General features: G+C 34.5%; 1 protein-coding gene across 3 annotated transcripts; it reads left to right on the plus strand.

Moving 5' to 3' along the window:
• The first annotated feature begins 3,294 nt into the window (after nt 1-3,294).
• LOC103569255 (unconventional myosin-IXb) lies at nt 3,295-17,953 on the plus strand. Of its 3 annotated transcripts, none has more exons than XM_008546467.1 (17): nt 3,295-4,090; nt 10,309-10,731; nt 11,283-11,551; nt 13,123-13,294; nt 13,866-14,038; nt 14,106-14,265; nt 14,344-14,460; nt 14,577-14,812; nt 14,940-15,129; nt 15,210-15,487; nt 15,641-15,830; nt 15,905-16,076; nt 16,361-16,584; nt 16,750-17,012; nt 17,150-17,401; nt 17,479-17,578; nt 17,651-17,953. In XM_008546467.1, exons 1-17 carry the CDS (start codon nt 4,000-4,002, stop codon nt 17,806-17,808), a joined length of 3,468 nt encoding a protein of 1,155 aa, XP_008544689.1. In that variant the 5' UTR covers nt 3,295-3,999; the 3' UTR covers nt 17,809-17,953. The 3 variants fall into 3 exon arrangements, with proteins under 3 accessions (XP_008544689.1, XP_053594983.1, XP_008544690.1); XM_053739008.1 differs by having other exon boundaries at nt 17,654-17,953; XM_008546468.3 differs by having other exon boundaries at nt 16,373-16,584.
• The last annotated feature ends 257 nt before the right edge of the window (nt 17,954-18,210 follow it).

The raw sequence follows: 18,210 nt of genomic DNA on the forward strand, positions 1-18,210 counted from the left end.
ATTTTTTCCTTTAACTGGAGCATAAAGGAAACCGGACTTAAATATTTGTGAACCAAGCGAACTGGCGACAACCGACAACCGAGGAACGATGAACCTCTCTGCTGGATCTCGAGAATATAAAAGCTACAGAGTAAGAGAAGCTGCCGACTTGGATCGATCTATACACGGTATAGGTAAAAGAGTACAGTTGTTGATGCTACTGCTGCTGCTGCTGCTACTGATGTTGTTGATATATTTTAAGAACCAAAGAAGAAAGATTTTTAAAAATGGGAAAGACATGTGGATGAGGGAATTCGGGTGAAACCAGATAAAGGAATTCATCACGTGCAGGATCACGTCGTAGGTATTCGATCCTTTTCTCTTCCAAGCTAAAAAAAAATGATAAAAAAAAATATTTATATAGATATACAGATATATATGTACATATGGGAGCACAGATTTGGAATAGAGTTTAAATAAAAATTTTTTACTGAGTTCAAAGTTTTGGGGCAAAATGGATCTTGAAAAAATTTTTGTTAATTTTGAAAATTCAAAATTTGACGAAAAATCAAATTTTGACGCACGTTCTTTTTATTTTGTAAAAAATTAGGAGTGAATTCAGAGTATGGTTTTAGTAAAATCCAAATTTACTCTCATTCAGAGCTTTGGAGTTAAAAGAAATCACTTCGCATATGGAGTAAATAGGAGTTTTTTTTCTGCGGAGTGATTTCGGAGTCACGTGAATTTTTTTTCAATCCGCATCTTCTCCGATTCGGAGTTTTCATGTCAAAATAAACATCCTTGCGAGAGAATTTCACTCCAAGGGAATCAAATGGACAAAAAATCTAAAAAAATTTAGACTTTGATTGCAAGTAATTTTTTTTTTTAATTACTCGCGGTATTAATAAAGAGTTTTGATTAGATAGCGAATTAATCAAAAATTTTAATTACTAAAAGCCATAAAACGTGTTTGTAATATATGGAAAGGTCATCATGTAGCAAAGTATGTAAATTTGCAGACACCAACAAATATATACAACATATTTTTTAATGCAAATTATGTAACAGCGTTATTTAAATAAAATTATATCAGAGATCGGGCAATATCTCTAAGGGTTTCGGAGCTTTATAATTTCGAAAACAAAAGTTTGTAAAATTAAATTTACAAGTTTATAAATATCTTGGCAATAATTTAATTAGACGCTGCGATTATTAATACAGCGTTGAATTAAATCTGTAAAATAAAATTAATTAAGCTCCTAGTAGCCATAATTAAATTAAAACTTCCGTTGATTTAATATAAATAATATAAAATTAATTAAAATTATTTCTTGAAACAAAAAACTTGTTTTTTAAAGAATTTAAAAAACTATTTGTCCTCTGAGTATTTTTAATAATAAATTGAAAGCGAGAATAAAATTAAATGGGTGAAAATACTCAATATTTTTTCATAAATATATTCTTTGTTTGGGTATTTATATTTTTTACTTGATATTTATCACTTTATTTTATCTTTATGCCACTTGGAGCATAGCGACGCCGATGGCAATAAAAAAAAAAAACAATTGCGTATACAAAAGTGGAATAAAGTACCGGTGGATTGATCCAGTCCGCATGTCACCAGGGCGTCGTTTATCCAGGATTTAATGCGAAACGCACGTACCGATTATTGTCGCTCGCCGACAGAGAGTTAACTTTTCTGCGTTAAAGATAAACCTCGCAACAAAATTCACAAAAGTCAACAACTCGCTCCTCGGATGCTTTTCGTCGTGGCCATCCGTCACTCCTTGACGTTCCTCCAATCCTTTTTGTCTTCCTCCTCCCGCTCTCGCCTACTCTACTCTTTTTATCTTCCATAATTTTTTTTTACAACTTACTGCCTCACTGAACAAACTACTTATAGAAAATTTCATTTAAAAAAAAATTAATCTCGAAATTTGGGTTATTTTTTTTTCAGCTTCACTTGAATTAAAAAATTTTACTTTGAATTTAAAGTAAAAAAAAAAAATATGAAAATTATTGCCGATCGTTAAGTCGATAAGTGAAAAAAAAAAATCGATAATCGATACATTACCATGTAAATTTTATGCCCCGAGGTTAAAATAAGGCCCAAGGAGACCATCGAACGGTAAATACTTTTTTATGGGGCCCAAAATCTACTTTACCGATCTGCGGCTTCAAGTTTTTCAAGAAGTAGGAGAAAGCATGGGCATGAAAAGACGGAAGATAAAAAATTTTAGCTCGAGGGCGAGGGCCTGATTGGGGCCTCAAGAAACTAAAGCCCGTCCCTGGAGCTATTCCGTCGGTCCATGAAACCGGTTTCTCGATCTCAAGAGTTCCCATCTCGAGGATTTGAATGCTAGGTCTCTCGTAACAACGATTCTCTTTGTATCTCACTCAATAAATTCACCAGCACAATAGCAACACCCACTAAATTCCACTTTATTTACCTGGGCAAGGAATCTAACATTAAAAAAAACTAAAATACCGCTATTCAAATTTAACCCTTGGAAAATTAGTATTCTTTTTTTCCTAATTTTGGGTGAAAATACCTACGGTAAATCTATGTAAATTAATATGAGAAAGGATAATCCTTGCAGTCAAGTAGCGAGAAACCCGTTGAAAACAACCGAGCAAGTGTATACATTAAACCAGGACAAAGATAGTTTTGTTGCGAGGGACAAGAGGACGAGAGTGGAGTACTGGTGAGTGTACTGAGAGTATGGAGACGGTCATTCTGTGGTCGACGGCCTCAGTTGCCTCACTTAGGGCCACCTCACAATATAATACAGATTTTATGCTCTCAGCATCTCTCTTTATCTCCCCAGCCACTGGGTACATAAGTGGGATCTTATTCAGAAAACAAAACTCTCTTCTAGGTCGAAACCACGAGCGACTAAATAGAATCTACTCATTGTCCTAAAAAATTAAAAAGTACAATTGACAATTGTCGTAATCACTTTACTGCCTAGAATATTATCTCGAGCTATTGTTGGTTGTCATAAAAATATTGTTTAGTTGAAATAAAAAATATAAATGTACGCAGCATCTCATCTCCAGCTCGGTGGTTTGCCGTCCGGTCTTGAGACCCAGTATCTCCCCACTCCTGGGAGCCAGTCCCGACTCGGCGATCGGTGGGCCTTAGACCCGGCTATTGCTAACTCGTTCGATTCGAGCCCACGTGCTCGCGACACCTGACGGTCTCTCCACCGACGAGTTTGCTCGAACCGGACATAGAAGAGATCGTCGGCTGGGCCCGAGTCCGGGCTCTGGGCAGCAATGACGCCCAGTTATAAACGGTCTTTCGTACTCCACTAGTCGATTTGTCGGTATCAGTTTCTTTATTTTTTCGTTGTTTGTTTTTGTCCGTTAGTGAGCTAAATTAGAAATGTTTTTTTTTTTTTAACAAACTGACAGTTAATTATGGATTTATTTGACATAAAAAGTTTTAAAATAAATAAATCGAGTGGGGTTTAATGAAAAGAGGAAGGTGAAAGTTACGGATGAAAGGACTGATTGAAAAACAGTTTGTTGTTTTTTGTTGTTTCGCTCGTTATATTGTTGAAAAGCTCTCGAGAGCGGTGCAGACTCCACACTCTACTGAAAGTTTCAATTGCGAGGACCCAAGTTAGACGGTTTAAATGAAAAGTTGAGTCATATGTCGAAGGGTCACAACACATCCATCCGGCTGCGAAGTTACCAAAGGCTTGCAGGTGTTTTGTTCCATTAAAATATATATTAACTTGTGTATATTTCGGGCCAAGTGAAATCCAAGGATTTATTTTTTCCTGCTGGTAATCAATGCCCCGGAAAAATGAGTAAAAAAGTGTTTTGTACAGTTGCTGTAATTACATATTCATCAAATGCTCCGTTAGACATCTGACCTGCACATAAACAAATAATAAAAAATGTGCGAGTGCGATGACGAGTGTGACGGTGTCGAGTGCAACCCGCCAACTAAATGACTAGAGTAATACTAGTAACAATAATTTATAATATTGTAAAAAAATTAATAGTGAGATGGCCACTCTAGGTCTCTCGAAGGTTTTTATACTGGACAAATATTTTACCGAGTTGCAAAAATTTTGGGAAACTGAAAAAAAACTCCAAGGTAACTTTTTAACTGAAATTTTTTTTTTTTTCATATTTTTTTAAAAATATATAATAATAAAAGAAAAGAAACAACAATACGGTACTGGCTTAGCTCAGGTATAATACATAACTGCCTGGAGTGTGGAACCTGAGAGCACCTCAGAGAGTGAGATCAGTAGAATATTTCTCGACCTTTACTTTTTATTATTATTTTTGCTTCACTTTGTTTTACCCATCGCCATTTCTGTATATTATGTGTCTATATACATATACATATATACGTAAATGTATATTTGTATATATATATACTTCCTTATCTCAGCTCGCAGACTGGCGGTGCTGGGCACACTCATACAGGCGAACTGAGATTGTTGGCTACCTGAGTGTACAAGTACTGGCAAGTCTACATAACAGTGACTATAGAGAAGATCTGAGCGGCTACGGTAGATGCTGTAGGTCTAGATGCTGTAGGTCCTGTAGGTGAAGGTACAGAGGGTATCGGTATACTGTAAGAAGACTCGTTCTCTCTAAGCGCAGCTTCTCTGTATACCTGAGAGCCGTTTCCCGGGAGGTTACTCAATTTAAAATTTAAATAAAAATTACATGTTGTTTTTATTTTTTGACGTTTTTTTGTTACCATGGGCTGGTGCGGCGCTATTGAATTAGCGGGACCGTATTCACGATAGAGAATTCAATAGAGCACTTTTGATGGCAGTATGATATAGCAACTAATCCTCAGACCTATCCCTTGGTTATGCTTTACAGTCCAAAATATAGTTATATAATGCAGTGGTTGCATGGGTGGATATATATATTAAACTGGGACGTTATTGAGACTTTGTAAATTGAGTTTACAAAGTTACCCTTCATTATATTCTGACCGGCATGACTTATTGACGTGTAATTTGATTATTATTTTAATTTTATTATGTTTACAAATTATTGCTTATAATTTAAAGTTTATATATATATTTATAAATATATATATATATTAGATATTGGTTGGTGAAAATTATTTACTTTGTTGTGTAAAAAACTCGAGGTTCTCGAAGCTTTAATTAATTAATTAAAAAAAAATCCTTGTGTAATTAAAAAATTAATTTTTTTTTTTGACTGATTTATTTTTAGTTTTCAAATTTTTTATTGACCTAGGTTTAATAAAACATTAAATTGATAAAAAACATAATTTTTTAAATAAAAGTCTCGAGTAGCTTAGAATATTTTTTTTAAAGTCCGAAAACGGGCCAGGAAATTTTTTGAAAATAATTTTAATTCAAATTTGTAAGAAAAAAAAAATTTAATTTATCACACAAATTTTAATTTTTAAAAATTAAAAAAAAATTGTAGAATTCTAATAACGTTCTTATTTATATAAAGAAATATATAAAAATTTGAAAGATAATTTGTGATGTGCAAAAATATTTAAATCCGAGAAAAGTAAATTACCCAGCACAATTATCAATATCCAATAAATAAATAGGTAATTAAATTTCGCAACCGAATAAGCGATGAAATATTATTATTATTATTATAAATGTAATGAAGTATATATGGAGTATTGAGTTGAACAGTTAGCTAAATCCAGCAGATCGCATAAAATAATACCATAGTCATAAAATAATGACAGAGTATTATATGTGTACTAACCGAATGATAGGATGATTTTATCAGATTAATCCACGCGAGTGTAAACTCTGGCTGATCATGAACGAATGTTCTACTGCGGCAATGTCGGAAGTATTTAAAACCGGTGGTTAATCTCGATCATCCAGTTTTGATATCACATTCCATCGTTCGCGATCGCGTTATGCTTCTCGCCAGCTCCCCCTCGTCCCTTTGCCCTCGCCCCTTTCTAGCGCTGCCTGGTTTCAAATTATATTTATATATACATATATACACACTAACACAAATACTAATAGTCTGGCAAAAGATATACTGAGTACAGCAGCATGCGATCACAGAAAATAACCAGGAGTACGCGGTCACGAAACCAACTTGTAATAATTACTTTCGCCATTGTACACGTTATTTTCCCACCGGTCACTCTCTGTCTCTTTTTCTCTCTCTCCTTCTCTCAACTGTATTGTCAGACACGTCATAACGTTGATACTCCTGCATATGGAATTTTATTTAAATATATCCACTGATTATATAATATACTATTATTATTATCATTATTGCTTTGTAATTATTAATTTATTTAATTACCAAGTTACTTTCGTACTTCAATTCTAACAATTATTATTAGATTTTAAATATATGTCAATTAAAGCCATCAAAGCTCTCATTAAAAATAAATCTATTTATTATTTTATTTAGAAATTTAATTATTCGACAAAAAGTTATACAAGTACGTGTAAGACTGTTATTAATGTATGGAAATATAATATTCTCTGTAAATAAAATCATATGCTGAACTTTATTCTATAAATTTTAGTTTCTATAACTCCGTGATTTAGTTCGAGTCGGGGCGCTATTTTTAAAAATTTAAATGGAATATTTTTTTAATTTAATCTATTTGAAGATTAATCGAAATTTTTAAAAGACTGGAAATATAATTTTGTATAAGATGTTAAAATAAATTAATTTTAATTATTTGAGAGAATCACCTGTCTTTTTGGGCTCTATTAAATTATTCAATAGAAATTATTTTTCAGTCAAAATTGTAATGATTAGAAATATTAAATTGAAATTTGTTACTTTTACGCGCTGAAAATTATCCGATTTATTTTTAAAAATTTATTAAAACTCAAAAAACTTGCTTCCAAGTCATAGTGCTAAAATTTTTTCAGGCACGTAAAATATTCTTGGGGTGAGTAAAAAATTTTTTAGCGCGAAAAAATTCTTTTTTTCTGAGCACTAATTAAAAATAAATCTTTGAATTTCCATCAGCATTATGTTAATTTTAAGTTACAACTCCGGCTGAGAAATTAATCCCAAGTAAATATGAGGGTAAACATACTTACCGGCTGAATAGTCTTAATGTGAAACGTCTAAGTTAACAAATGCCTCAACACATCTAATCGCTAATCGCAATAAACTACAGACACACAAAACACAGTGCAGTCCTTACTTAGAATACTACCCCTAGTTGCCCTGCCACGCATACTGACATTTCAGATTAGATATCTGCACATGCACACACGCACACATCAGCTCATATGTGTATTCACATTAACACACATGTTAGCATGCATGTACATTTTATGATCCGAATACACACACCCGTATGTCAAAAGTAAACACATATAAAAGCGACCAGAACATCGGCACGTACTGTACATATCATGCACACCATTTGTATATATGTATATATATAGATATATGTAACTGTATATACATGATGTGTACACTGTACATATATAATATCCCATCCCTTAAAACTCCATACTCTATTTTATGAATATCCATAGCGCGGTGTGCATAGTGTGGGTGTGCATAGGTGTGCATTGGTGTGTGTTTGTAGTACACACACACGCACAGAATATAATACATGTCCGTGAATTTCTTTAGGATTTTCGTCTCACGAGTCTAGGTATTTCAACACCCTGTTACTCAGCCGTCATATCTGAATTTTCGTAATTCTCGCATGCTCAGATCTTATGAATACCACCAGCCAACCAAGTCCACTCTTTACTACTCTCAAACTCTCATTTTATATTTATTATACCTTTTTATATGTGTGAATAACTTTTGTCGAGAACATATATTATATATGTACAGGTATTTGAGGAAATAAAATTCCATAGCTATTTGTAGACATATGTTGACATCCGCCGCGGTTTGTGAGTATCAATGACACACTAGGAAACTTCTACTAACTTTGTGTACTATATATATTTGTATGTATATTTGTATATTATTTGATATTTGATAACACTTGTAACAGATATATTCATTTCATTTATTAAAGTGAGAATTAAATTTAATTATGCAGTGGATTTATTAATTTTGTTAATGTTATTGGCGGCATTATTTGACTGATTTGAATTTTTTTAAACTTGCTGCATTTTTTTAAGATTGGGATTCAGTGAAGGGTATAGACAGTTTGGTTTGAATTTGTCATGTTGAAAAAAATTGAGTTCATGATCGCTTGTTAGAAGCTTAAGCTTTGAGCTCCCGAATGCGACTAATTGATATAAGCCGCAGTATTTTTTGAAAATGGATCAAATTTAAAAAAATCACGCACTTTTTGTGTTTATCTCTCTGTGACTTAAAAAGGCTGCGGATGTCGGCTGACATTGATATTCATAAAAACAGATTACAGAGAATTTAAGCTTTTGAGTGAATTTTTTTATGCCCAGACGAAAATCTCAATTAAAGATACGGCTTTTTAAATTTTATTAATCATAAAATTTTTTCATCATGAAAAAGTGGGAAATAGGCCACCCGGGGAAAAATTCGCCCTTTTATAGTTTTTTTTTTCAATTATCGATAGGTTAAACTGATCGGGCAAAGCGGGCCAATTTAAAAATGCAAAATTAATTCAATTTTTTACTGACTCATATAAATATCAAATAATTATTTAGCGACAAAAAAACTAAAAATTTTAATTAGCTGATCGATTTAACCGTTACAAAAATAAATCTGTGATTATGAACTTGTAAAATATTAAACAATTGATAAAAAATAAAATATTTTATCAATGAAAATATTTTGAGTAGATTTAGTCGTTCAGTCAATTCATAAGTTTCCTATACTCTGAGCCAGTATGTACGCGATCATGCAGACAAGTTTAAGTCGTGTGAAGCATATATAAGTACCCAGAATATACATGCACACGTCTCTCGACTGTGGTAAAAAAAAAGAAAAAAAACTAAAAAAACAAACCTGTTTCTTTAGGACCAACAACTCACGTCGGCCCTCTCAGCTCTCGGTCTTTTCTCAGCTCGAAATACCTGGTAACTTTAATTTCTGGGTAGTACCCGGTCCTTGAATACCTGTTCACGATCCTCTTCCATCAGCGTTTTATTCATCTTCTTCTCCCCCTCCTCTTTTCACTTGCCAGCGCGTCCCACTTGGCCCAAAGATCTCGCTCCCCATTTTTTTCACTCCAGTATTCTTTTATGTTTTTCAATCTCCATATTTTCTACGAATATTATCTCAGGTGCACTCGTTAATCGACGGCGCTCGCCGCTCGGGCTAATATATTTTTAATTACAATTACAATCCGTCTATTGCGATTGTTAATTACGTCAGCATAAAAGTAAACATTTACGTCTTTATTATTTACAAATAAAATATTATTTTAATATCATTTATTTAATTGGTCAGAACATTTACTCCATAATAGCTTAAATATATATATAAAGCCATTTTGTTGAAGATTGTGCGCATTTTCCGACGTATAGTAAACCAACACAACTAAAACCTCGAGAGTTTAGAGTAGAGGCGATTTAAGTAACGAGAGGAATTTCTATTTTGTACTGCAAGTAAACGCATTAAACTCTAGCCCCTTCTGAGTCCCGTTAATCCCAATGGTAAAATGTAAGATACATATAAATGTATATGCAGTGGTTATATACTTTGTATATATATATGGACACTAGTTGTTGAGATACAAGTTAACTGCAAAGAGAAAAATACAAGTACATACTGCACAATATATATATATATATACATATATATATATATATATATATATATATATAAATAAATGTTCATCAATTTCAATATAATACGGATTTCGTAATGACATTTAAATCTTTGGTATTAATTGTAAATAATATAATAGCGAATGTTAACTTTCACTTAATAAATATATAAATGGGGGATTAGTTCTTTTTTTTTTTGTATGCTTGCATTTTTTTATTGGAACAATGCGAAAAGTGTCAAAGCTTCGCGAGCGTAGTCGCGTATAAAAATAGTTGCTTCCGGGTGTTAATTAACCCGTTTATGTCGGAAATTCATTTAAACGTCATTGAAAAATTTATTGATTTTAATCTGGGGATAATACAATATATAACAATTTGTGTTATTTAATTTTAATTTTTTTTTTTTTTATTTTCAATGAATAGGAGAGGAAAGGGGGGAATATATAAATTTTTTAAAAATAACTTATGAATAGAAAAAAAATTTAATGTGGGGAAGATGGGTCGTGATGAAAATTTTTATTGTTACGGTAAAAAAAAAGGAATAATTTTTTATTTATATGACGTATGGAAAATTTAAATAAATAAATTGATAAGAAAAATTTTGAAAAAATTTTAACTAAGCACAAAAAATGTAAAATTGCAGATGCATCCTCGTCAAACGAAGCTTCACACTTGCAGCAGCGTTTGAAAACCCTAAGCACCGAACTAGTGACTCTTCGGAACCGGTTGCACGTGAGCCAGCCCGGAAGCAACGGAGCAGCGAACGCCGTGAATAGTACCATAGCCTCGCCTGCGCCAGGATCAGGCTCCGGGGGCGTCGGAGCAGGACCCGCGGGAGCTGGATCAGTAGCAACACTAGCGACAGCAAGTTGTGATAAGGGTGCGCCGACAGCAGCACCCGCGGTGCCGCCACGCAATACTCAGTCTCACAATAACGCCGTGCCCCATCCAATTGGACACTCATCCGGGCACAGTGTTACCGCTTCCGCTATTATCCACCCGCACGCCAATCATTCTACTGCCAACGATCTCGGCCACAACTCCACCGCAAACAATTTAATATCTGGTCCGTATATACATATATACATATATATATAACAGCCCAGACTCCGAGGACCCCAGCACACTATCCTTTCATTCCACCCCATTCCGGTCTCATTAAAGCTTCATCCCCGATTTATTTCCGCGTCTGTAACTCTATTTTCGATGTGTCATCGTCCACGCGATACTTTCTATCCCGTCATCAGCTGCAGACTAGACCGGCACCCTTTTAATTTTACCCAGACAAATTTATTTCATTTTTTTCCCTCGGTATAATTGTCGCTTTTATTTTTAATTACATTTTAATGCAATGGTAAAATGCTGTTTTTTTTTTCTCTTTTTTTTTTTTTTTTTTATCATTAAAGTGCAATGAGTATTTTAATTGTAACTCTTATAATTAAATATTTATTTCGTTCTATTAACACAACCTCATTCTATTTAAATTTATAATTCAAACACTTGGTTTATTATTGTTATTTAAATTCATTTTTCTTAACAATAATATTCATAAATAATTACTTTTAATTTCAATTAAAAAAAAAAATAAATAAATAAATAATTATTTATAAACTACAGATTTGGAAAGATCGAAACGTTCAGACGACGGATTGGTGTCATGTGTGACGGCATTAAGCAGCTTGCGGTCACCCCCGATTTCGCGAATAATTGCCGACGTTAAAGGAAGCGGAAAAGGACACTTGACCCAACGATGTATCACCAAGAGTGGTCAGTCTGTCAGCCAGAATTCGACGACTCTGGAGGATTTGATTCACTTGCCGGGACCTCTGACCGAGGACGCGGTGCTCAAGTGTCTCCAGGCGCGATTCTGTGCCAAACAGTATCATGTGAGTAAACGAAAGTCAAAAATTATAATTATAATAATTAACTTAATTGTTAAGTTACGCATGTATGGCATATCCATGAGCTGACTGTTAATTCGGGAACACGAGGTATAATGAGGCCTGCTGGCAAGTTTTGTTCGAGTTGGGTTGAGCCTCGGGCTGTGTTCACTCTTGGGACTCTGAAGAATGCAAACGGAGCAACGCGAGCCCCAGGGTACCGCCTTTTCTCCACTTACATACGTCTATCACACATGTATATATATGTGTGTACATGTGGGTACACAAGTCGAGACTGAGTGAGAAAGACTAAACAAGAAAAGATCGTTTCCTTCCTTGGGATCACCATCAAAGTAAAGATCGTGCTCCTATACGTGTTATATAGCATGCGCAGGTGCTGTGCTCGCATTCCTTTCAAAAAGATACAACCTGTCAAGAAAATGGAGTCTTATTATTGTTACACATGTCGAGATATAACCGAACGGCCTTATCTGATTTCAGTGTCAATTAAAAAATTTTCTCATAATTTTCAAAGCTTACAGAAAAAATCATTTATTTTATTCGTTACTTTCATTTTTAAATCTACTGGATCAATCTACTACATTCGGAGGAATTTGAATTTAAAAATATTATGGCGCCATTTTTTTACCACTTGGAATTTTTGTCACTTGATAAAATCTTGAATATAAATCTAATATTAATTATTAGATTTTTGTTTATTTAAATGAATATGAATTTAGAAAAATCACTTATAAATTTTGAAAATAAATAATTTGATCGTAATAAAATTTAGAAAAATTATGTTCGAATAATATTGAGGTTAGAATTTATTTGAATTTCTATTGTCGAGCCATTTGTTCAATATGTTAGCAAATAAATTAAAAAAAAATGCGCATAGAATCGATTCTACTTATGTCTGTTCACATCCTCGTTTCACATACAATTTACCCGAGTTGAACTCTATTCGGCTGTAAAAAAGCTATAAAACTTACAAAGAAAAAAAAAGTAATTGCAGCACTACAACTGCTAGCTCATGTCAAAGTTGACGGTTTACTTTTCCAAGCAACTAAAGATCCTGACAAGAGGTGGTTATGTTGCTAGCATGCAAAGTGCCTCACGGTTATCTCCAGCCTCTGCGGTGAAGCTCACGTGGAATCGCGCGGGTTTCTCTTCGGCTTCTCGGTCTCCATTTCCATCTCCTTAACATCTGCGTCGCATTCACGTGCTCGAACATACTATATGCACATATATACATATATAGATATATATACCTACCCATCAACAACAACAGCAACAGCAACAGCCACACACACAATATTATAGTCTGCCATCAACCGCAGATATCGGTTTTTACTTTATTTTTATTATTTCATTTAAAAACGTCGTCTCGATACTTGATAGTCTGGTACGTGCCCGCAGGTGCGTAATCGTTTTACGCAAAACATTTTATGCATCCAGACGCTTCCTTATTTTACTTAACGTTCTCTCGGCTTAGAAAAGATAAGAATAATTGTTATTATTTCATTTTTTTTTTTTTTTAAGAGAAAATAATTAAAAAGTGAATATTTAAATTTTAGACGAATGTCGGACCCATACTAGTGAGTATCAACCCCTATACAGATGTGGGAAACCCACTGACGTTGACGAGCACACGGACCGTGCCATTGGCACCGCAGTTGAACAAGGTCGTCCAGGAAGCCGTGAGACAACAGTCCGAGACTGGTTACCCACAGGCCATCATCCTCTCGGGTGAGATGAGATTTATCATTACGAAATTTATATTACGTTTACTTACAATTAATATTTATATATATGTATAGATATTTACATTGATAATATATTTATTGGAGAGCTTCCTCGATGGCAACTTTGCGATTCACTTTATGGTTGTAAATAATTAAAAAAGTTTTTTAAAAGAAAATATAAAGGGAGGATGAGAAACTTGCAAATTTTTTTCAAAATTTTTGCGCGGGATTTTTAAATTTCTAATTTTTTAAAATTGGAATTTTTTTATTTTTTATTTATGTCAAAAATTTGACAGCTGCCATGGAATTTCTGAAATTCTTTAATTTCTTTTTTTTAAGATTTGATAAAAAAAAAAAATTGTAATTTTGAAAAATAATCAGATCTCATTTTTGTAAAAAATATTTTAATAAATTTATGGGTCACTGTTTTTTGTAAATGAGGCAACGGGATATAATTAAAATTCTCAAAATGAATTAACGCTTTGAGGAACTTAAATAATTTTTTTTTTTTTTTTTTTTTTTTTTTTTTGTAAAAAGAGGGATGAAAAGATTCTTAAAGCAATTTATTTGTATAGGGACCAGTGGATCGGGCAAGACTTATGCATCGATGCTCCTGCTCAGACAACTCTTTGACGTAGCTGGTGGTGGCCCCGAGACCGATGCTTTTAAACATCTCGCCGCGGCTTTTACTGTTTTACGCTCCCTCGGCTCCGCTAAGACTGCGACCAACTCCGAAAGCTCCAGAATTGTAACCATTTTACTCACCACTTTATCTTGAAAAAAATTTCCACCCTAAAATATAAAAAATTTTCTAGGGTCACTTCATCGAAGTCCAAGTGACTGACGGCGCTCTGTACAGGACAAAGATCCACTGCTACTTTCTGGATCAAACCCGCGTCATTCGACCGTTGCCTGACGAGAAAAACTATCATATATTCTATCAGATGTTGGCTGGGCTGTCTCATGACGAGCGCGGTATTTTTAAACTTTTTTTTTCTTCTTAACAAAACAAATTTTTGCAAAACAATAAAAATAATTATTTAAATTTTCCAGTTAAATTACATCTAGAGGGATACAATTTAAAAAATCTCCGGTACTTGCAGCACGGGGACACGAGACAAGACGAAGCTGAAGACGCTATTAGATTCCAGGCATGGAAAGCGTGTCTAGGTATTATATAATCTTAATTTGTATATTTATCTGCTAAAATAAAAAGCCGTTTACTGAATACAAATCAGGCAGACAATAAAAATAAGTAAGTGTTGGTAATTAAATTAATATTCTAGGTGTGTTGGGGATACCATTTTTGGACGTAGTCAGAGTTCTCGCGGCAGTTCTGATCCTCGGTAACGTGGGATTTACGGACGGCCCTGGCGTCGAGGTCAGCGTAATTGGGGAAAATGAGTTGGCATCAGTCGCGGCACTTTTGGGGGTTCCACCCTCGTCTTTATTGCGCGGTCTTACCTCGAGGACTCACAATGCGCGCGGTCAATTGGTCAAGTCTGTGTGCGACGCCAACATGGTGAGCTGCTACGTCTCCAATTTATTTTATCGATGATAACAGTTGACATAGTTAATGTTATTATTATTATTATTATTATTAATAATAATATTTTAATGGTAGTAATGAGAAGTAATTATGATTGTAGTCAAATATGACGAGAGACTCTTTAGCGAAAGCACTTTACTGTCGCACGGTAGCGACGATAGTAAGACGAGCCAACAGTTTGAAGAGACTTGGCTCAACTCTTGGTACACTTTCTTCGGACTCAAATGAATCGGTTCATAATCAAGCTGAGGTCACTAGCCAGCATGCGTCAACCATCGGTAGTTCTGCAGGTAATTTTTTAAATCAATAGACAGAACTACGAAAGAATAAAAATAAAAATTAAAGAGAAAAATTGTGTGTTTAATAAAAGGAGGAACAGGATCCCGCAGCATGGCGGCGCTGAACAACGCAGTACGTCACGCGACCGATGGGTTCATCGGGATCCTCGATATGTTTGGATTCGAGGACCCGAAGCCGAGTCAACTTGAGCATCTGTGCATAAATTTGTGCGCGGAGACGATGCAGCACTTTTACAACACCCACATATTCAAGAGCTCGATCGAGAGCTGTCGAGACGAGGGCATACGCTGCGACGTCGAGGTCGATTATGTTGACAATGTGCCTTGTATCGATTTGATATCCTCTCTGGTAAGAGCTCCTCCAATCTCAAATTAATATTATGCACACCTACATATATATTTTCCCCACCCACTGTTTGATCTCGATAATAAATACATTCAGCCCCTCTACTTCCTCTACTCCCGCCTCGCTCATTATAAATCTATGTCACTAAATTTTCAGCGCACTGGTTTACTGAGCATGTTAGACGTCGAATCCTCGATGCGTGGAACTGCTGAGAGTTACGTTGCCAAAGTTAAAGTGCAGCATAAGCAGAATCCAAGATTATTTGATCCAAGAAGTCTCGACTGTCGGTCCTTTGGCATTCAGCATTTTGCTGGGAAAATAATTTACGATGCCTCGGATTTTCTCGGTACCTTTACTCGCTTATTTATTTATCTGCTTATTTACTGAATAATTAATTTACTATTTTATTTTTTTGTAAAGACACAAACAAAGACATTGTCCCAGATGACCTAGTTGCTGTTTTCTACAAGCACACATGTAACTTTGGGTTCGCCACCCACTTATTTGGCAGTGAACTGAAGGCACTTTATGCCAGCGATACTGTGCCACGTGGTGTCAGCTTTAGAATATCACCGACTTCACACACTGATTTGTTAGTATTAGTATTGCACTGTAAAAAAATCCAAAGTGAATTCGGATTCTACTTAAATACCTGGAATTCCGGGAAACAAAATCCGCATGCGGAAAAATTAATTTCTTCAACTTCATAAGCGTAAAAGTTTTCATTAATTTGAGTATCAGTAATTTACTACTCGAGTTTTTCTCCGATTTCACTCCGCAATTTTTTGACAGTGTAATTAAATGAATAATTAATTAATTAAGTGAGATAGTGAAAGAATAAGAAGTAAATTTAATAATAAAAAAAATAAATAATAGACTTTATTGTAGATTAAATGGTGACGAGCCAATATCTACACTCACTCAGGACTTCCATACACGTCTTGATAATTTACTACGTACGTTAGTACACGCACGTCCACATTTCGTACGTTGTATTCGTAGCAACGCTACCGAAACGCCTTTACATTTAGATAGGAGAGTTGCAATGCGACAAATACGTTCTCTTCAAGTACTTGAGACTGTTAATTTAATGGCTGGAGGTAGACAATTACTTTATTATTATTATTATTATTATTAATTTTATTTGTAGTTGTACTGGCACTTGCTCTTGTTGGCTATTTTAATTTAAGCGAGCGAGTTTTGGGAAGGAGAGCAATGAAAGTTTAGTTTTGAGATAATTTATATATACTTATATATATTAACAGGATATCCACATCGAATGCGTTTTAAGGCGTTCAATGCGCGGTACAGACTGATTGCGCCGTTCAAACAGCTGCGACGATCCGAGGAGCAGGCTGTCGAGGACACTAAACTTATTTTGCAAAATGCACAGCAAGTTAAGAGCAAGTTTGGCGCGAGTACCAGTTGGGCGCTCGGCAAACGTCACATTTTTTTGAGCGAGGGGATAAGACAGCAGCTGGAAAATTTGAGATCTGAGACACGTCGGAAGGCTGCCACTGTCATACAGGTTATTTTTTTTTTAATTTTATCAAATTTTGAGTTTTAATTTTGAGAAAAAAAAATAATTTAGATCCTCAGGTAAAATTTTTAAAATTCATGCTGTCTGGTTTTAAAAGAGATCATAATAATAATTATTTATCACAGACGACATGGCGCGGATGGAGAGTCAGAAGAAGATGGCCAGTGAGACGCATCCCTCTTTCATTACCAACTGGAATTATTTCCAAACACACTCAGCAGTCAAACAACGGAACCCACCGCAATGTCACCAGTACGACAACTGGAACCCGACCCCGGCCGCAACCGATCGCCGGCACTCCGCCTCCAGATCCTACCGAAAAGTGCGCAGATCAAAAAATGATACAGCAAACCTGCACTCTCTTTGGACTTGACCTCGTAAGTTCTTCTCCGTACTCTGATCTTCAATTCAACTCACCAGCGCACTAATTTACAAATAATTAATTATTCAACAGGAGAGACCGCCTCCAGTGCCACCGAGTAGATCCTACACAGTAACGGGAAATACAAAACTCGGTTATCCTCAAACGCGTGTCATGAAAATGCCATTTCCTGGTAAATAAATTTTGTATAAACAATTAGATGTTAAATTTGGATGTGTATATAAATATGTGAATTTTTGTCCAGAAGAAGGCGAAGGAGAAGTTGTTTTGTTGAAAGGCGAGACAGTTTTAGTTATCGGCGCATCGCCTCGACGCGGCCATCTTCTTGTTGAGCACAACAACGTGACCCTCCACGTGCCCTATCAGTTCATGGAATTGAAGCCGTGTAATATTAACATTTAATTATTTATTTAAACATTTATTACTTATATTAAATCACAAGACTCTTACTATTAATTATTATTACTATTAAAAAAAATATATACGTTACATTCGAGTGTAATTGCCAATAAATTGCCATAGGAATTTTTACATGTAGTAATTTAAAGAAAATAATTAACAGAACTGCTATTATTGTCTTCCATAGTTAAGATAAATAAAATTTTTATATTAAAATAATAATAATTATGAGAATGTAGAAATATAAACGTACAAAATATAAATTTATAATTATTATTATTATATATTTTTAAATCAATAAAATAATTTTTATTTGAATTGTTGGTTTGGCGCTCGAATGTTTCCATTTTTGACGGATTAAAATTTTTTTTATATTTACTTTTTAATCTTGAGAGAAATAAAACT

The sequence above is a fragment of the Microplitis demolitor genome, chromosome 5 (genome assembly GCF_026212275.2).
Source record: "Microplitis demolitor isolate Queensland-Clemson2020A chromosome 5, iyMicDemo2.1a, whole genome shotgun sequence".
In the NCBI taxonomy this organism is placed as follows: domain Eukaryota; kingdom Metazoa; phylum Arthropoda; class Insecta; order Hymenoptera; family Braconidae; genus Microplitis; species Microplitis demolitor.

Bases quoted from the DNA above. Each gene is read 5' to 3' on its own strand.
- LOC103569255 (XM_008546467.1), top strand. From the start codon at position 4,000: ATGGCCACTCTAGGTCTCTCGAAGGTTTTTATACTGGACAAATATTTT. The intron at 13,295-13,865 runs GTGAGATGAGAT...TTATTTGTATAG, and splicing joins ACAGGCCATCATCCTCTCGG to GGACCAGTGGATCGGGCAAG. The intron at 15,488-15,640 runs GTAAGAGCTCCT...CTAAATTTTCAG, and splicing joins TCGATTTGATATCCTCTCTG to CGCACTGGTTTACTGAGCAT.